General features: G+C 45.8%; 1 protein-coding gene across 1 annotated transcript; it reads left to right on the forward strand.

Moving 5' to 3' along the window:
* Positions 1 to 4,552: 4,552 nt before the first annotated feature.
* LOC311121407 (periplakin-like) lies at positions 4,553 to 21,534 on the forward strand. The gene is made up of 5 exons (XM_084195903.1): positions 4,553 to 4,835; positions 17,446 to 17,545; positions 17,880 to 18,034; positions 20,457 to 20,577; positions 20,682 to 21,534. Exons 1-5 carry the CDS (start codon positions 4,783 to 4,785, stop codon positions 20,838 to 20,840), a joined length of 588 nt encoding a protein of 195 aa, XP_084052029.1. The 5' UTR covers positions 4,553 to 4,782; the 3' UTR covers positions 20,841 to 21,534.
* The last annotated feature ends 279 nt before the right edge of the window (positions 21,535 to 21,813 follow it).

Here is a 21,813-nt window from a genome sequence, read left to right on the forward strand (position 1 = left end):
ATACCTGAACATTAACACAAGCACTTTCTCTTTCTCCCTTTTTCCTGTGGTCACAGTCACAGTCACAGTCACACAGACGCAGTCACACAGTCACAGTCACAGAGTCACACTCACACAGTCACACATACACAGACACAGACACATAGTCACAGTCACACAGACACAGTCACACAGACACACTCACACAGTCACACATACACAGACACAGACACATAGTCACAGTCACACAGACACAGTCACACAGACACAGTCACACAGTCACAGTCACACAGACGCAGACACACAGTCACAGTCACACAGTCACAGTCACACAGTCACACAGACGCAGTCACACAGTCACAGTCACAGAGTCACACAGACGCAGTCACACAGTCACAGTCACAGAGTCACACTCACACAGTCACAGTCACAGAGTCACACTCACACAGTCACACATACACAGACACAGACACATAGTCACAGTCACACAGACACAGTCACACAGTCACAGTCACACAGACACAGTCACACAATCACAGTCACACAGTCACAGTCACAGACACAGTCACAGTCACACAGTCCCAGTCACACAGACACAAATACACAGTCACACAGACACAGACACACAGATACAGACACAGACACACAGACACACAGATACAGACACAGACACACAGACACACAGATACAGACACAGACACACAGACACATGTCCCGATGACTAATTGGTTCTGGTTGTGACCGTGTTTCCTCTGGCTCTTCCTTTCAGCAGATAGTGGTGCGTCCTGTCCACAGCACACACACACACACACACACACACACACACACACACACACACACACACACACACACACGGCCGGAGGCCAGGGAACAGAGCAGCACTGCATACAGTGGGGAAAAAAAGTATTTAGTCAGCCACCAATTGTGCAAGTTCTCCCACTTAAAAAGATGAGAGAGGCCTGTAATTTTCATCATAGGTACACGTCAACTATGACAGACAAATTTAGAAGAAAAAAATCCAGAAGATCACATTGTAGGATTTTTTATGAATTTATTTGCAAATTATGGTGGAAAATAAGTATTTGGTCACCTACAAACAAGCAAGATTTCTGGCTCTCACAGACCTGTAACTTCTTATTTAAGAGGATCCTCTGTCCTCCACTCGTTACCTGTATTAATGGCACCTGTTTGAACTTGTTATCAGTATATGTTACCACTCCACTATGGCCAAGACCAAAGAGCTGTCAAAGGACACCAGAAACAAAATTGTAGACCTGCACCAGGCTAGGAAGACTGAATCTACAATAGGTAAGCAGCTTGGTTTGAAGAAATCAACTGTGGGAGCAATTATTAGGAAATGGAAGACATACAAGACCACTGATAATCTCCCTCGATCTGGGGCTCCACGCGAGATCTCACCCCGTGGGGTCAAAATGATCACAAGAACGGTGAGCAAAAATCCCAGAACCACACGGGGGGACCTAGTGAATGACCTGCAGAGAGCTGGGACCAAAGTAACAAAGCCTACCATCAGTAACACACTACGCCGCCAGGGACTCAAATCCTGCAGTGCCAGACGTGTCCCCCTGCTTAAGCCAGTACATGTCCAGGCCCATCTGAAGTTTGCTAGAGTGCATTTGGATGATCCAGAAGAGGATTGGGAGAATGTCATATGGTCAGATGAAACCAAAATAGAACTTTTTGGTAAAAACTCAACTCGTCGTGTTTGGAGGACAAAGAATGCTGAGTTGCATCCAAAGAACACCATACCTACTGTGAAGCATGGGGGTGGAAACATCATGCTTTGGGGCTGTTTTTCTGCAAAGGGACCAGGACGACTGATCCATGTAAAGGAAAGAATGAATGGGTCCATGTATCGTGAGATTTTGAGTGAAAACCTCCTTCCATCAGCAAGGGCATTGAAGCAGAAACGTGGCTGGGTCTTTCAGCATGACAATGATCCCAAACACACCGCCCGGGCAACGAAGGAGTGGCTTCGTAAGAAGCATTTCAAGGTCCTGGAGTGGCCTAGCCAGTCTCCAGATCTCAACCCCATAGAAAATCTTTGGAGGGAGTTGAAAGTCCGTGTTGCCCAGCGACAGCCCCAAAACATCACTGCTCTAGAGGAGATCTGCATGGAGGAATGGGCCAAAATACCAGCAACAGTGTGTGAAGACTTACAGAAAACGTTTGACCTGTGTCATTGCCAACAAAGGGTATATAACAAAGTATTGAGAAACTTTTGTTATTGACCAAATACTTATTTTCCACCATAATTTGCAAATAAATTCATAAAAAATCCTACAATGTGATTTTCTGGAAAAAAAATTCTCACTTTGTCTGTCATAGTTGACATGTACATATGATGAAATTTACAGGCCTCTCTCATCTTTTTAAGTGGGAGAACTTGCACAATTGGTGGCTGACTAAATACTTTTTTTCCCCACTGTATAATCACAGGCTGCAGACATGACAGTGTACACAGTGGTTGCATCTCAAATGGCACCCTATTCCCTTTGTAGTGCACTACCTTAGACTGAACTCCTGTCTGTCTGTCTGTCTGTCTGTCTGTTCTGTCATCTCAATTACACTGAACTCCTGTCTGTCTGTCTGCCTGCCTGTCTGTCTGTCTGTCTGTCTGTCTGTCTGTCTGTCTGTCTGTGTCTCTCTCTCCCGCTCTCTCTCTCTCTCTCTCTGTCTGTCTGTCTGTCTGTTCTGTCATCTCAATTACACTGACCTCCTGTCTGTCTGATCTGTCATCTCAATTACACTGAACTCCTGTCTGTCTGTCTGTCTGTCTGATCTGTCATCTCAATTACACTGAACTCCTGTCTGTCTGCCTGCCTGTCTGCCTGCCTGTCTGCCTGCCGGTCTGTCTGTCTGTCTGTCTGTCTGTCTGTCTGCCTGTCTGTCTGTCTGTCTGATCTGTCATCTCAATTACACTGAACTCCTGTCTGTCTGCCTGCCTGTCTGCCTGCCTGTCTGCCTGCCGGTCTGTCTGTCTGTCTGTCTGTCTGTCTGTCTGTCTGTCTGTCTGTCTGTCTGCCTGTCTGTCTGTCTGTCTGTCTGTCTGTTCTGTCATCTCAATTACACTGATCTCCTGTCTGTCTGCCTGTCTGCCTGTCTGTCTGTCTGTCTGTCTGTCTGTCTGTCTGTCTGTCTGTCTGTCTGTCTGTCTGTCTGCCTGTCTGTCTGTCTGTCTGTCTGTCTGATCTGTCATCTCAATTACACTGAACTCCTGTCTGTCTGCCTGCCTGTCTGCCTGCCTGTCTGCCTGCCGGTCTGTCTGTCTGTCTGTCTGTCTGTCTGTCTGTCTGTCTGTCTGTCTGCCTGTCTGTCTGTCTGTCTGTCTGTCTGTCTGCCTGTCTGTCTGTCTGTCTGTCTGTCTGTCTGTCTGTTCTGTCATCTCAATTACACTGATCTCCTGTCTGTCTGCCTGTCTGCCTGTCTGCCTGTCTGTCTGTCTGTCTGTCTGTCTGTCTGTCTGTCTGTCTGTCTGTCTGTCTGTCTGTCTGTCTGATCTGTCATCTCAATTACACTGAACTCCTGTCTGTCTGCCTGCCTGTCTGCCTGCCTGTCTGCCTGCCGGTCTGTCTGTCTCTCTGTCTGTCTGTCTGTCTGCCTGTCTGTCTGTCTGTCTGTCTGTCTGTCTGTCTGTCTGTTCTGTCATCTCAATTACACTGATCTCCTGTCTGTCTGCCTGTCTGCCTGTCTGTCTGTCTGTCTGTCTGTCTGTCTGTCTGTCTGTCTGTCTGTCTGTCTGTCTGTCTGTCTGTCTGTCTGTCTGTCTGTCTGCCTGTCTGTCTGTCTGTCTGTCTGTCTGTCTGTCTGATCTGTCATCTCAATTACACTGAACTCCTGTCTGTCTGCCTGTCTGTCTGTCTCTCTGGGTCAAGAAGACACACATGGCCTAGTTAGGCTGAGAAGACTCCTGAAACTTGAGTCATATCACTGTCACACTCACACAGGAGGCAGCGGCAGGTCAGACTGGCTCTGCCAGTGCTGTCCTTTTGAAGCGTCACTCCCTCCCCCAAACAAACACACACACACACACCCCAAGGGAGTGTCCTTGTCGTCGAGGATTCCATAGCTGAGAGAGGAGTAATGTACACTGTTCTGTCTCCATGGTTACAGTGTAGCCACCCTGTCATTGTCCAACTACACCCCTCCTCCTCAGAACCATGGTCAACACTGTAACACTTTATCATAACATACACTACTTCTGATAATGGTGAACTGGTCCAACATGTGTCAATGTATTACAGCCTGACCTGTGACCTGTAACAACAATGTCATAGTTTCGCTTTGACTGCTTTGACTGCTCTCTCAAACACTTACTTGATCATTAACTTAGCTACTCATGTTCTTTAAATGATAGTTGCATTTTCATCTGAGCAAATGGCAATATGTTGATAACATAGTAGCAATGTCCAGGCGTAAAAGGTGCGGTATCCACCTGTAAGAATAAAAGCAGCCCCGCCCACACGTTCATAGGTGACAGGTATGCACCACATACAGGGAGGAATCCACAGTCCATCCCCCTCCTTTACTAGAGCTCGGTTTTGCCTGCGCTGACTGCTGGAAGGAATTAGCGCTAGTGGGCGTCGCCGAATCTCATAATTTGACATTTCCATTTGTCTGTGGAGCGTACTGGAACATACCTACCTGTCCGAGGAGGAGAGAGAACATACCAGAGAACTCAGAAAGAAGCCTCGCCTCTCGCTACGGGATATCTTCACAGAGAGAAGCAGAAGAAGAGACAGGTGTTTACGGGAGAAGAATCTGAGTCGTCCCGCTTTCAAAATGTTCAAGAAAAAACCCTCGAAGAATAGCGTGACCATCACGCCAACGAAAAAGTGAGTAGTTGTTTCTATGTTGAAAGTTATCTTGGTGGTTATAGATAGCGATTTATAACTTTGTAATCACTGTGCAAGTTTCTTTTAATGTCGCATGACGAAAGATAAAGTCAAGTTGGAAGTTTGACAAGTTGATAAATGACACTCCTGCTGTCAGAATGTTTCAGGATTCTATTTATGATCGTTTATGATAACGCGTATATTATAACTTGACGACGATCCTGGGACATTGTAGCACTATGTCATAGAATAAATTAAGCCACGTTGCATAAGGGTTAAGTCATATTCCAAAGTTTATACAACTCTGGAAAATTGCTTGTAATTATATTGTTTGTGTAGCCTTAGCTTATGTATTGAATGTCCTTTTAACTTGACTCGAGGGTGTGGCTGCATGCTAACGGCAGTAACTGGTTTGAGAACTTTTGCTTTCGGGGTAGAGTGGGAGAAGAGATGGTGATGGACTTCAACCCAGCCCTGTTAAACTACTTTTCACTTCAAGAAAGTATTGACCTCATTTTTTGCCAAAATATAGTAAAATATTAGGCTACTGTATCTGAAAAAATATTTTTGATTGAATCCAATCATATGTCTTTGTTCTTATGAACAATATACATCTATTCTTATATAATAATATAGTGAGGTGTTTAAACATGCACTCCTACCTGTGAATAGTGTATGTGATTGGAGACAAGCTGCCCCAAAAAATCCCCAAATCCTTATCCACAATATCTACATTTTCAGCTGTCACTTTTCACTATCAGTTCATGCGGTCAGTGAATGGATCCCAAATGGCACACTACACCCCTATGGGCCCTGGTCTAAAGTAGTGCCCTATATAGGGAATAGGTTTCCATTTGAGATGTCGCCAGTGTCTCTGAACAGAGAGAGCACAGAGCATGCAGGTTGTCACTCATCGAGGGGAGGAGGGGGAGGAGGAGGAGGAGGAGGGGAGGAGAGGAGAGGAGAGGAGAGGCGGGAGGGGAGGAGGGGGAGGATAGAGTCAGGGCCACCTAGTAATAACATCACTCCTTTGGCTTGGAACATGAGAGGTTAGCTAGCTAATCTGTTTCCAATGGTTATCTATGTAAATGTATGGCTCTGGGACAGAGTGCGTCCCAAATGGCACCCTATTCCCTAATTAGTGCACTACTTTTGACCAAAGCCCTTTTGGGAATAGGGTGCCATTGGGGACAAAGCCTTAATGGACGGCTCATCTCTGACTTCAGGAAGGAAGGGAATGTATCTTGTCCCATATCGAAGGAAAGGCCTAGCTAGCTTTAAAACTGTTTCTAGTTAGTGGATGGAGCTTTTATGTTTCAACATATGAGTCAGACACCATGTTGGAATAATGAAAACCACACACATTGTGTGTGCTGTGTGTGTGTGTGCGTGCGCGCGCGCGCGTGTGTGCGTGTGCGCATGCGCTCCATGGTTTTCCCAAAATACCGGTTGGAGGGTTTCCGTAATCAGGAGGGAATCAGTCCTCCAACCAGGATTTCTGGAAAACCAGGGAATGTATTACTTCCCAGAATTTGATTTATTAGATGTGGGTCACCAACTGTCTTTACTGTATCAGCCTTTAGATTAAAGCAACTCTCTTTTTTTGAGTGTGGACCCTGTAGACTGCATCACAACTTCTGGGGGCAGTGGTTTAATGTTGGTCAGCACATCACAACTTCTGGGGGCAGTGGTTTAATGTTGGTCAGCACATCACAACTTCTGGGGGCAGTGGTTTAATGTTGGTCAACACATCACAACTTCTGGGGGCAGTGGTTTAATCTTGATCAACACATCACAACTTCTGGGGGCAGTGGTTTAATGTTGGTCAGCACATCACAACTTCTTGGGGCAGTGGTTTAATGTTGATCAACACATCACAACTTCTGGGGGCAAGTGGTTTAATGTTGATCAACACATCACAACTTCTGGGGGCAGTGGTTTAATGTTGGTCAGCACATCACAACTTCTGGGTTTCAAGACCCTTTGAAATAATGACTTATTACTCATGCATTATTTAGTGTTAGTGGGAGTCAGGTGGTTAAGAGCGTTGTGCCAGTAACCGAAAGGTTGCTGGTTCTAATCCCCGAGCCGACTAGGTGCCGACTAGGTGAAAAATCTGTCCTTGAGCAAGGCACTTAACCCTAATTGCTCCTGTAAGTCGCTCTGGATAAGAGCGTCTGCTAAATTCTGCTAAATGACTAAAAATGTTTTAAAAAATATTGGTGATCTTAGGGATATTCAATAAGTCTTGATTGGAGTCAGAATGGAATATGAGAATGACTCAGCCTAGGTGGGAGGATATAAGAGTTATTGATTGAATAGAGGTGCAGCGAGTCTACATCACTCCCCTACGGTAGAAATACTATGGTAGAAATACTATGGTAGAAATACTATGGTAGAAATGATAGAATACTATCAGCGTCATGTGACGACCGTATGTTCTGTCTTATGTAACAAGTTATAAGTCAGCATCTCTTCCGCTTTTACCCGACGCTGGTAGAGAGATGGGAGGTGCAATGGAATCTTAGCGACGCGACAGCAGCCCCACCCTCACCATTGTGTGCTGTTGCGTTGCTTTTATAGGTTTTGGTTTGTTCTGGTTGGTGCAGGTGTGGTTCTGGTTGGTGTGGTTCTGGTTGGTGCAGGTGTGGTTCTGATTGGTGTGGTTCTGGTTGGTGTGGTTCTGGTTGGTGCAGGTGTGGTTCTGGTTGGTGTGGTTCTGGTTGGTGCAGGTGTGGTTCTGATTGGTGTGGTTCTGGTTGGTGTGGTTCTTGTTGGTGCAGGTGAATATCTTAGTGTGTGTTAATCCCAGGTAGTTGTTGGGGAAGGAGAGCTTCAAAGGAACAGAACAGGTACCTGTTACAACAGGTAGAACAGAGAGGAGCTGCTGGGCTAAAGGGATTCACACACACACACACACACACACAAACACACAGACAGACAGACAGACAGACAGACAGACAGACAAACACACACAGTCTACAGCCCTGCAGGTGAGGATGAGGCCTACTGTCTGTCTGTCTGCCAGGGTTAGAACAGAAGATTGTCTCATACAGTACATCTAATAGAGGTCTGTCTGTCTGCCAGGGTTATAACAGAAGATTGTCTCATACAGTACATCTAATAGAGGTCTGTTGCAGCCAGGTGTGCTTGTTATTTTGTTATTATGTTTTGGTCGATCTAAAACGGGCATTTTCCAATCACAAACAAGCGTGACAACTGTATGGACCAATCACAAACAAGCGTGACACCTGTATGGCCCAATCACATAGAAGCATGACACCAGTGAGTTCCGAAGCAAAGTATTTGGGGTTAACTCCTCTGGTTGAAACTCATCAGAGCTTTGCAGAGAGAAGTACTAGAGCAGACATGTTTCTCCTATCAGCTGGAGGCTAGTGAACAGAAGCTGTATTCTGTAACGTTGTGACCGTTTCACCTTTCTGAACACACCCTTGACAGATGGCACACAATGGACACATGAGCCCAGTTCCATTTAGGTTCCTAGTACCTTCCTTTAGCTCCGACCCCTTCACAGATCTATTAATTAATACTGAAGGATCTAGGGACCCTAATGGATCTGATCTGGGCCTTGGTTGCTGGGAAGTTCATATTTGAAGGAGTTGGGGTCTAGGAAGGGTTCATCTGATCTGGGCCTTGGTTGCTGGGAAGTTCATCTGGATCTCAGTCCTCCCTCCATACCCTCAATGACTCACTTACCTCCTGGTTTCAATTTGTCCCTCTCTCCCTTTCCTTGGAAATGACTTTACTCCTTATTCAGAGAGATGTTTAGCTGCCAGTTTCAGAATTAAACAACAGAGAGAGAGAATAGATGAGGAAGTGTGGTTGAAAACAGAACATATTGGAACAATGTTTGTTAGCATCCTTCTAATACAAACTGCAGACCAGAGGCCCACCTCTCCAGGCCATCCAAACATGTGATGTACTGTATGCATACTCAACATGTTTGTTAGTGGAATTGTAATGCCGTAAACTAAGGTTCATATGCCGGAAGTTATCACACCATATGGTAACAGCACATCATATGATGAATGCAAACTTCACGTCTCATGACAGATACAAATCAACATAGGACTAATTTGCATATTATTTACATTTTAGTTATTCGGAGTGACTTACAGGAGCAATTAGGGTTGAGTGCCTTGTTCAAGGGCACGTCGACAGAGTTTTCACATAGCCAGCTCGGGGATTCGAACCAGCGACCTTTCGGTTACTGGCCCAATGCTCTTAACCGCTAGGCTACCCAGCCGTCTTATTGCTATGACAGTGTCGTAAGAACTCCTACAAATGTACTAACTTCTACAAATGTACTAACTTCTACAAATGTACTAACTTCTACAAATGTACTTTTCAGGACAGTCTATATGCATGCTCTTTCCTTCAGGACAGTCTATATGCGTGCTCTTTCCTTCAGGACAGTCTATATGCGTGCTCTTTCCTTCAGGACAGTCTATATGCGTGCTCTTTCCTTCAGGACAGTCTATATGCGTGCTCTTTCCTTCAGGACAGTCTATATGCGTGCTCTTTCCTTCAGGACTATCACGATCGTCGAAAGGATGAGACCAAAGCGCAGCGTGTTGAGCGAACATCGTAGACTTTTATTTAATAAAGAAACCACGATCAAAACAACAAACCAAAAATGACGAAAGTGAAGTTCACTGCTGAATACAACAAACAGCAACACGGAAACAAAAACCCACAAACCCCACAGGAAAACAAACAGAAATAAATATGGCTCCCAATCAGAGATAACGAGCCGAACAGCTGACACTCGTTACCTCCGATTGGGAGTCATTGAACCAACCTAGAAAACAACAACCTAGACACCCAACATAGAACACAAACACATAGACTGCACACACCCTGGATCAACAATAATGAGTCCCAGCACCAGGGTGTGACAGTACCCCCCCCTAAAGGCGCGGACTGCGACCGCGCCTCAAAACCCCCAAACAGGGGAGGGCTGGGTGGGCATACCTCCTCGGTGGCGGTTCTGGCTCCGGCCTAGACCACCACCCCACCATAGTCACTTCCCGCTTATGTAGCCTCCTCCAAATGACCCCCACCGGTTTAAGGGGCAGCACCTGACTAAGAGGCAGCACCGGACTAAGGGGCAGCACCGGACTAAGGGGCAGTACCGGACTAAGAGGCAGCACCGGACTAAGGGGCAGCACCGGGCTAAGGGACAGTACCGGACTAAATGGCGGATCCTGGCTGGCTTGCTCTGGCGGATCCTGTCTGGCAGAAGGATCAGGCTGATCCTGTCTGGCGGAAGGCTCTGGCTGATCCTGTCTGGCGGAAGGCTCTGGCTGATCCTGTCTGGCGGAAGGCTCTGGCTGATCCTGTCTGGCGGAAGGCTCTGGCTGCTCCTGTCTGGCGGAGAGCTCTAGCGGCTCCGGTCTGGCGGACGGCTCTGTAGGCTCATGGCAGACGGGCGGCTTTGCAGGCTCATGGCAGACGGGCAGCTCCTGCGGCGCTTGGCCGACGGACAGTTCAGACGGCGTTGGGCAGACGGGCAGTTCAGGCGCCGTTGGGCAGACGGGCAGTTCAAACGGCGTTGGGCAGACGGACAGTTCAGGCCCCGTTGGGCAGACGGCAGACTCTGGCCGTCTGAGGCGCATCGTAGGCCTGGTGCGTGGTGCCGGAACAGGAGGTAACGGGCTGCGGATACGCATCTCAGGGCTAGTGCGGGGAGAAGCAACAGGGCATGCTTGGCCCTGGGGACGCACCGTAGGCCTGATGCGTGGTGCCGGAATTGGAGGTACCGGGCTGAGGACACGCATCTCAGGGCTAGTGCGGGGAGTCGGAACAGGGCATGCTGGACCCTGGGGACTCCCATAACGCCTAGTGCGGGGAGCCGGAACAGGGCATGCTGGACCCTGGGGACTCACCTCACGCCTAGTGCGGAGAGCAGGAACAGGCCGGGCGGGGCTGGCGACGCGCACCGTATCCCTGGTGTGAGTGGCCGGAACAGGCCGGGCCGGGCTGGTGAAGCGCACCGTATCCCTGGTGCGTGGAGTAGGAACAGGCCGGGCTGGGCTGGCGAAGCGCACCGTATCCCTGGTGCGTGGAGTAGGAACAGGCCGGGCTGGGCTGGCGAAGCGCACCGTATCCCTGGTGCGTGGAGTAGGAACAGGCCGGGCTGGGCTGGTGAAGCGCACCGTATCCCTGGTGCGTGGAGTAGGAACAGGCCGGGCTGGGCTGGCGACGCGCACCTTACACTTAGTGCGAGGGACCGGAACAGGCTGTACCGTACGGGGAACACACACTACTGGCTGCACCTTGGGACTAGGAACGGGCCGGACCGAACTGGTTACACACCCCAGTACCTCACGCCGTGCCTCAACACCTTCCCTCTCTGCTTTACCCAGTAGCCCCCTTGACCTGGTAGCCCACTGAATCCTTCCCTTCTCTGCCTCCGTCAGCCCCCTTAACCTGGCAGCCCTCTGACTCTGCCTTGTGGCGGCCTCCTGCTGCTCCGTCGCCCAAGCCATGTGCCCCCCCCAAAAAATTTCTTGGGGTTGCCTCTCGTCCTTACGACGTTGGCTCTGCCGACGCCGTTGCTCCTCTCGCCGTCGCCTCTCCACCGTCTCGCTCCATGGACGGCGATCCATACCCTCCAGGATCTCCTCCCAAGTCCATGACCCTTTACCTTCCAACAGTTCCTTCCATGTCCAGACCCTTTGCTCCTGGACGCGCTGCTTGGTCCTATTCTGGTGGGTTTTTCTATCACGGTCGTCATACATAGAGGAGGAGGACCATAGCGCAGCGTGTTGAGCGAACATCGTAGACTTTTATTTAATAAAGAAACCACGATCAAAACAACAAACCAAAAATGACGAAAGTGAAGTTCACTGCTGAATACAACAAACAGCAACACGGAAACAAAAACCCACAAACCCCACAGGAAAACAAACAGAAATAAATATGGCTCCCAATCAGAGATAACGAGCCGAACAGCTGACACTCGTTACCTCCGATTGGGAGTCATTGAACCAACCTAGAAAACAACAACCTAGACACCCAACATAGAACACAAACACATAGACTGCACACACCCTGGATCAACAATAATGAGTCCCAGCACCAGGGTGTGACAAGGACAGTCTATATGCGTGCTCTTTCCTTCAGGACAGTCTATATGCGTGCTCTTTCCTTCAGGACAGTCTATATGCGTGCTCTTTCCTTCAGGACAGTCTATATGCGTGCTCTTTCCTTTAGGCCAGGGTTTCCCTGCTCTGTCCTCGGGACCCCAAGTGGTGCACGTTTAGCTTTTACCCGAGCACACTACACAGCTGATTTCAAATCATCAACTCATCATCAAGCTTTGATCACTTAAATCAGCTGTGTAGTGTAGAGGACCGAGTTTGGGAAACGCTGCTTTAGGCCTTAGGTCGAATGGTGTTTGGAACAACTGTCATTTAGGTTGAGAGACGTGAGACTTTTTAAATGATTTGAAAAAATGATTTGAAAAATGACAAAAATGGCGTCTTCTGACCCTGACGAAATGTGGGTCCTTTATCAGATACCGTGGTGGCCTTCTATTCTGAAGTGTGTGTGTGTGTGGTGTGTCCGTGCGTGTGATAATGACATCAACACACACACACACACACACACACAGACACAGACACACAGACTATCTATGGCTGGTTAAAAACACAGAACTGCATTAGGGCCCTTTCAACAAGGCCTTTGAACTCACACACACTGTCAAGTGTTAGTCTTTCTGGCTGGTCTCTGTCATGGTTCTATAAAGGAGGATACATGCTGTATTACCCTAAGGTCTCTCTGTTCTATAAAGGAGGATACATGCTGTATTACCCTAAGGCCTCTCTGTTCTATAAAGGAGGATACATGCTGTATTACCCTAAGGCCTCTCTGTTCTATAAAGGAGGATACATGCTGTATTACCCTAAGGCCTCTCTGTTCTATAAAGGAGGATACATGCTGTATTACCCTAAGGCCTCTCTGTTCTATAAAGGAGGATACATGCTGTATTACCCTAAGGCCTCTCTGTTCTATAAAGGAGGATACATGCTGTATTACCCTAAGGTCTCTCTGTTCTATAAAGGAGGATACATGCTGTATTACCCTAAGGCCTCTCTGTTCTATAAAGGAGGATACATGCTGTATTACCCTAAGGCCTCTCTGTTCTATAAAGGAGGATACATGCTGTATTACCCTAAGTCCTCTCTGTTCTATAAAGGAGGATACATGCTGTATTACCCTAAGGCCTCTCTGTTCTATAAAGGAGGATACATGCTGTATTTCCCTAAGGCCTCTCTGTTCCTGTTAAGACAGAAACATGGCTTCTTTAAAAAGTATCCACTCAGGCTATAAAGCCCTATGGGCCTTGATCAAAAGTAGTGCACTATAGTAGTACACTATATAGGGAATAGAGAACCGTTTGGGGCTCACATTAAGTCCTGCAGTGAGAGTGTGACTGTGAATCTAAAGAGAATCGTTTGGGGCTCACATTAAGTCCTGCAGTGAGAGCTGGACTGTTAATCAAAAGAGAACCATTTGAATTTCCACTACTCCGCTTATGCATCTCACATGATAGCTTTTCATGCAGTAGTAGTTGTAAGGAGAATGTATGTTGTGAGACGCACTCACTCACTCACTCACTCACTCACTCACTCACTCACTCACTCACAGGACAGTAAGGAGTCTATTCATCAGCATATATCAAGAAAAGAGAGCCATCCTCATCAGTGAGTTAGAGAGAGAGGGGAGAGAAATGATTGACCAATAATAACCTCGGCCCCAGTTGGAGCCAGTGGACATCAAGTCATTTTTCCCCAGGTGGAGCCAATGCCAGTTTCACAAGAATCCAGCAGTTTGTCAGTGGTTCAAAACACCCAGACTCTTTGCACAGTGTGCAATGCAATCACACTGACTTTTGTATAGATTTGGCAAGGACTATAATGTATTACTTCATTCAAGTGTCAAGCCGGGGCATGGAAACCTGCAAATATGATTACATCAAACTATGAATGCCTTGAAAGGTCACATATGCAAACAGTTGTACATTTCTCATATTAGAACACCTGTCTACTAACGCTATGTATATTATATCTAGTACTTTCTAGTACTGTCTATTTCTATGTGCCTGAAGCTGGGTACTGGGTTTCTGCTCAAGTCCATACAACAGTGATATCTTATTCAGACAATCTGATTCATCACATACCAGACCTGGGTTGAAATCCTTTCAAATCCTCTATCTGGGCTTGATTGAGCTAGCCTGGAACCAATAGAATATGAAACCGTCACAAAAGACCACACCCTGTTCATCAGGCTAAAGCAAACGCTGAAAGTGTTTTGGAATATTTTGAAAAGTATTGGTATATGATAAATCAACCTGTCTGAATAAGATCTCACAATTGTATAGACTTGATGAGAACCCCAGTCCAATACCCAGCTTCAGGCATGTAGAAATAGACAGTACTACAGATAGATATGTATAGCCAACAGGTGTTCTAATATCAAACTTTTTTATGTGTGTTACTCTTCAATGTACTCATAGCTTCATCACTTCATACAGCAGTCCCGTGTAGCTCAGTTGGTAGAGCATGGCATTTGCAACGCCAGGGTAGTGGGTTCGTTTCCCACGGGGGGGGGGGGGGGGGGGTGTATGAAAAAAATTAAATAATATGCACTCACTAACTGTAAGTCGCTCTGGATAAGAGTGTCTGCTAAATGACTAAAATGTAAATGTTATTAAAGTATCATTCTCTGTTACATAAAGGACAATGGAACCTGTTGGACCAGTTCTGTTGGAAGAGGAGAAGAAACACCCTCCTTGAGATGACAGATGATGAAATACTCTAGAAGTAGTTCTGCCCTCAGGAGGGCATCGTAGCCAAGACAAGCACTGTGCAATGATGACCTAGGAGAGTGGTGGTATTTATGTGCCATCAGAATTGTGTTTTACTGGTTGATGGCACTTCACCAACTCCACTATCCATGATAGCAGGCTCCCACGAGAGAGGAGTGAGTCACAAACTAGACTTCCACTTCCAATGACAAGAATAATGGATGGTGTTGAGTCCAATCATGTTTCATCATGTCTTCTCTTCAATAGAGAGTTGATGCGTTTGTGTGTGTGTGTGTGTGTGTGTGTGAAGTATTGTATGAAAAGCAAAGATGATTTATAGTAGCTTATTTGCATGTGCAGTATGATCAGATGGGTTTGTTCTAGTTGAATGCAGCAGAAGGAACGTTGGGTGTTCTGGAAGATCTCCTCTCTGCATGGTGTTCTGAACAGAGCTCAGTGGTTAGTGGGATGGTCTGGAAGATCTCTCTGCATGGTGTTCTGAACAGAGCTCAGTGGTTAGTGGGATGGTCTGGAAGATCTCCTCTCTGCATGGTGTTCTGAACAGAGCTCAGTGGTTAGTGGGATGGTCTGGAAGATCTCTCTGCATGGTGTTCTGAACAGAGCTCAGTGGTTAGTGGGATGGTCTGGAAGATCTCCTCTCTGCATGGTGTTCTGAACAGAGCTCAGTGGTTAGTGTGATGGTCTGGAAGATCTCCTCTCTGCATGGTGTTCTGAACAGAGCTCAGTGGTTAGTGTGATGGTCTGGAAGATCAGCAGGTGTTCAATTTTTTTAACTCACAGGTAAACAGACTGGAGACACGTACTGAAATAGGAAACAGTACTAATTTTAGCCAGGGTATCAGTCTGTCTCTGCTTTAGCAATATTGTTGTTGGCAAGGAAAAGATGGTAGTATTGATGAGTGCAGCATAGTAATGTACTGAGTGCCCAAGCTATATACTGTAGTCTCTTGTTGGCTCCACTGCAGTACTTTTAGGTTATATGAAATATTGCAGAGCCAATGTGTTTTAGTTCATTCATTAGTCTTTGAGTGTGAACAAAGGTGTGTTATAATGTAAATGTTTTCCACAGCACTATGCAAACAGTATGTCAGAGAGAGACAATGGTGGTCCTGGTCTGGTCTGACGATGGGCCTGATAACAAGGCCTCTACTGATACCGTCAGCAACATTCCTCTTACCATGAGGTAGATCTCAATAGTCTCTAACGTAACTTCCTCTCCTCTCCTTCCCTTCATCTGTACTGATCTGACTCGGTGAGATCGGATCACAGAAAGGAAGAAATGTGGTGGATTCCTTCGTGGAATAGTCATGCACCTGTCGAGTGCTCTCTTACATTAGTGTAGACAAAGGAGAGAAGACGAGGAGAGGAAGTCACTTTAGACTATTGAGATGAGGAGAGGAAGCTACTAGACTATTGAGATGCAGCCCATGTTATCTGAACCATGGGAGATGTGAAGCAGGGAGCTTTCAGGTTCATTCAGGGTTAGCAGACACGGCAGGCAGACGGTGAAGTGAGGGCAAAGCAAGTGCGCTTCAGTCAGTCACTCATCTGATTCCCTCCCTTATGACGGCTACCATTTTAAGCATCCCCCACTGAAGAGCTGTGTTAATCCTGACTGAGTCTGTCACTAAAATGAAGACTGGAACTTCATTACTGACTGGTTCCATCTTTAATTTATAACAGTCTGAAGAGTTTATTTATCCCTCAGGCACTGTTTAGTTACTGACTGGTTCCATCTTTAATTTATAACAGCCTGAAGAGTTTATTTATCCCTCAGTCAACGTTTGCATGTCAAAGTTAAACATTTTGTTAAAGTTTAAAGCTACAGTCCGCGCTTGGGAAAACATCAAAGTAGGGTCCTGTTTACTTGTGTAGGCCCACATTATGAGGGAGCAAACAACCTTTTTTCTTGAGGCATAGTTTTAATGTCTGTTGCTCAACTTTATTTTGGTCAAGTCCATTTTCTACTCGGAAGAGAACTCACAGATGGTCTCTAAAGGTTTTCAGAGAAATACAGCAACTGCAGTCTTTTCCTTTTAAAGGGATAGTTCAACCAACTGTTTACCCAACTGTGAACTATCCCTTTAACCTAATGGTGGTCTTTCTATACTTAGCACAGATAGTCTGTAGATGTAACTAGCTGGTATCTTTTCCCCTCAGATGGTCTGTAGATGTAACTAGCTGGTATCTTTTCCCCTCAGATAGTCTGTAGCTGTAACTAGCTGGGGTCTGTTCCCCTCAGATGGTCTGTAGATGTAACTAGCTGGTGTCTGTTCCCCACAGATGGTCTGTAGATGTAACTAGCTGGTGTCTGTTCCCCTCAGATGGTCTGTAGATGTAACTAGCTGGTATCTTTTCCCCACAGATAGTCTGTAGATGTAACTAGCTGGTATCTTTTCCCCACAGATGGTCTGTAGATATAACTAGCTGGTATCTTTTCCCCTCAGATGGTCTGTAGATGTAACTAGCGGGTGTCTTCCCATCATCCCTAGCAAACACAGCTGATTCAACTAATTGCATTCTAAACTGAAGATCATGATTAGTTGATTATTGGAGTCAGGTGTGTTAGCTGGGACCAAAGTGTGACACCGATCAGGCCCCCGAGGACTGGAGTTGCCCATCCCTGGGCTAGAAGACGGTTTTGAAGAATGTTTTACTTGCAATGATTTGACCTACTTTGGTTGAATGCACTGACTGTAAGTTGCTCTGCATAAGCTAAATTACAAAAATGTAACTGTCACCTCCTCATTCCAGGGCGCCCTCCTCTGAGCTGTCTGCTCTGATTGAGAAGCTGCAGAAGAATGCTGACAAGGTGGAGAAGCTCATCTATGAGACGGAGCAGAACCTCAACAAGGTACAGAACCGCAAAGAACCGCATCACACAGAACCTCATAGAACCGCTTAGAACATCATAAAACCACACAGAACTGGATAGAATCTCAAAGATCATCATATAACATTGTAGAACCTCATTGAACTGCATAGAACCTCAGAACTACATAGAACCTCATGCAACATCATAGAATGTCACAGAACCTTCTGATAGGGTCATACCTTTTATAATGCAACAACAACATCATATTGATGAGTCTGGCAGACTGTTTGCATCCTCCTAATTGGCTCTGTGTGGCTCTCGATGTCTTTGACAACATCATATGATAACCTTTGACTGCTCTGTGTTGTATCAGGATGTGAGTAAGATCAACGAGGGCAAGCAGCCTCTGTACCAGGACGACACCAACAAGCGCATCCTGAACTCTCTGGAGCTGCTACAAGGCCTGGATGAGGATGCTGTCGACGCAAAACGCCTGCAGCACCCCCAGGCTGAGATGATCGAACAGGAGTGAGTTATATTATATAGCAGATATACACTATACTAGATATACCTACTGTACCTGCAGCACCCCCAGGCTGAGATGATCGAACAGGAGTGAGTTATATTATATAGCAGATATACACTATACTAGATATACCTACTGTACCTGCAGCACCCCCAGGCTGAGATGATCGAACAGGAGTGAGTTATATTATATAGCAGATATACACTATACTAGATATACCTACTGTACCTGCAGCACCGCCAGGCTGAGATGATCGAACAGGAGTGAGTTATATTATATAGCAGATATACACTATACTAGATATACCTACTGTACCTGCAGCACCCCCAGGCTGAGATGATCGAACAGGAGTGAGTTATATTATATAGCAGATATACACTATACTAGATATACCTACTGTACCTGCAGCACCGCCAGGCTGAGATGATCGAACAGGAGTGAGTTATATTATATAGCAGATATACACTATACTAGATATACCTACTGTACCTGCAGCACCGCCAGGCTGAGATGATCGAACAGGAGTGAGTTATATTATATAGCAGATATACACTATACTAGATATACCTACTGTACCTGCAGCACCCCCAGGCTGAGATGATCGAACAGGAGTGAGTTATATTATATAGCAGATATACACTATACTAGATATACCTACTGTACCTGCAGCACCCCCAGGCTGAGATGATCGAGCAGGAGTGAGTTATATTATATAGCAGATATACACTATACTAGATATACCTACTGTACCTGCAGCACCCCCAGGCTGAGATGATCGAACAGGAGTGAGTTATATTATATAGCAGATATACACTATACTAGATATACCTACTGTACCTGCAGCACCCCCAGGCTGAGATGATCGAACAGGAGTGAGTTATATTATATAGCAGATATACACTATACTAGATATACCTACTGTACCTGCAGCACCCCCAGGCTGAGATGATCGAACAGGAGTGAGTTATATTATATAGCAGATATACACTATACTAGATATACCTACTGTACCTGCAGCACCCCCAGGCTGAGATGATCGAACAGGAGTGAGTTATATTATATAGCAGATATACACTATACTAGATATACCTACTGTACCTGCAGCACCCCCAGGCTGAGATGATCGAGCAGGAGTGAGTTATATTATATAGCAGATATACACTATACTAGATATACCTACTGTACCTGCAGCACCCCCAGGCTGAGATGATCGAGCAGGAGTGAGTTATATTATATAGCAGATATACACTATACTAGATATACCTACTGTACCTGCAGCACCCCCAGGCTGAGATGATCGAACAGGAGTGAGTTATATTATATAGCAGATATACACTATACTAGATATACCTACTGTACCTGCAGCACCCCCAGGCTGAGATGATCGAACAGGAGTGAGTTATATTATATAGCAGATATACACTATACTAGATATACCTACTGTACCTGCAGCACCCCCAGGCTGAGATGATCGAACAGGAGTGAGTTATATTATATAGCAGATATACACTATACTAGATATACCTACTGTACCTGCAGCACCCCCAGGCTGAGATGATCGAACAGGAGTGAGTTATATTATATAGCAGATATACACTATACTAGATATACCTACTGTACCTGCAGCACCGCCAGGCTGAGATGATAGAGCAGGAGTTATAGTAGATATATACCTACTGTACCTGCAGCACCGCCAGGCTGGGATGATAGAGCAGGAGTTATATTATACAGTAGATATGTACCTGCAGCACCGCCAGGCTGAGATGATAGAGCAGGAGTTATAGTAGATATATACCTACTGTACCTGCAGCACCGCCAGGCTGGGATGATAGAGCAGGAGTTATATTATACAGTAGATATGTACCTGCAGCACCGCCAGGCTGAGATGATAGAGCAGGAGTTATATTATATAGTAGATATGTACCTGCAGCACCGCCAGGCTGAGATGATAGAGCAGGAGTTATATTATATAGTAGATATGTACCTGCAGCACCGCCAGGCTGAGATGATAGAGCAGGAGTTATATTATATAGTAGATATGTACCTGCAGCACCGCCAGGCTGAGATGATAGAGCAGGAGTTATATTATATAGTAGATATGTACCTGCAGCACCGCCAGGCTGAGATGATAGAGCAGGAGTTATATTATATAGTAGATATGTACCTGCAGCACCGCCAGGCTGAGATGATAGAGCAGGAGTTATATTATATAGTAGATATGTACCTGCAGCACCGCCAGGCTGAGATGATAGAGCAGGAGTAAGTCTTAATAAGCTAATACACTAGATATTATGCCCTCTTCAACTCAACCCTGATCTCCACTCACTCACTCCACTGTTGAGTTCTAACTAACCCTGTGTTCTAACCCTGTGTTCTAACCCTGTGTTCTAACCCTGTGTTCTAACCCTGTGTTCTCTCCTCCAGTATGAAGCAGCTGAGAGAGAGACTGAGGAAGCTGAGAGAGGACCATGACCGCATCTACCACCTGACCCGCTCTGAGGGCCTGCCGAGCGTCAACTGGGGCAAGATCATAGACGAGAAACAGGTGAGGGGAACACGTACACACACAGGCTTGGATATGTGTACACACAGTTTACACACACTTTTACGCAGACAATAACACAAACATAATCTCTTTCTTCCGACCAGGTCAACCTGAAGAACAAAGGTTTTGGTCAGGACCTGCCGACCATAGAGAATGAGGTGGAGGAACACAACATCTTTCACAGTGAGGTGGAGGCCCTGGCCCCTCACATCTCAGCCAGCGACAACAAGGTAGGACTAACAACCAGCTTAGAAACTAACTGATACATGACAGATTTATATTCACTCATTTAGTAGTCTATTATCCAGTAAGATAATCATCGCTTTATTTGTAGTACACATATCTGACAACGACAACAACCGCTCAAAAAGTTACATTTATGATTTTTTTTAAAACAGGTATAAATTGTACTAAATTATTGTCAACAATGACCCATTCCTCACAAAACAAACCTTCATACATCACATTAAAATGTAGTTATTTAGTCGAGTTTCTTATCCAGAGGGACTTTCAATAACGTAGTTAAAATAACCAGGCGTCTCAGACAGCGACAACAAGGTAGGACTAACAGCCACTCAGGTCAACTCTGGCCCACTTCAGTTAGAAACTGTTGCATTTGAAAAAAACTAAGACTGTTTTTACGTTTGAGGTTTCGCATAAATACCTGCGTATATACATACAGTGTTACAGAAGTATAAAGACACAAATCTAGAATAATTTCTGACTTCTCCACACCATTTCCAGTCATTCAATGCGCATAATGTCGCATAGACATGACGTATGTTAGTGAGGATTTTTGTTTCCCCAGTCAAGCTCAGTTTCATTTAATATGCCTGAAAGGAGGGAGTGCACACGGAAAGTTCCATGCAGTAATATTCTCTCTCTAGTTCTCTCAATTTAAGGGCTTTATTGGCATGGGAAACATATGTTAACATTGCCAAAGCAAGTGAAATAGATAATAAACAAAAGTGAAATAAACAATTTAAAAAATAACGGTAAACATTACACTCTCTCTCGCTCTCGCTCTGTGTGTCTCTCTCTCTCTCTGTGTGTGTGTCTCTCTCTCTCTCTCTCTCTCTCTCTGTCTCTCTCTCTCTCTCTCTGTCTCTCTCTGTCTCTGTGTCTCTCTCTCTCTCTGTCTCTCTCTCTCTCTCTCTCTCTCTCTCTCTCTCTCTGTCTCTCTCTGTCTCTCTCTCTCTCTCTCTCTCTCTCTCTCTCTCTCTCTCTCTCTCGCTC

This window comes from Coregonus lavaretus (genome assembly GCF_964263955.1).
Source record: "Coregonus lavaretus genome assembly, contig: HAP1_SCAFFOLD_3976, whole genome shotgun sequence".
In the NCBI taxonomy this organism is placed as follows: Eukaryota; Metazoa; Chordata; class Actinopteri; order Salmoniformes; family Salmonidae; genus Coregonus; species Coregonus lavaretus.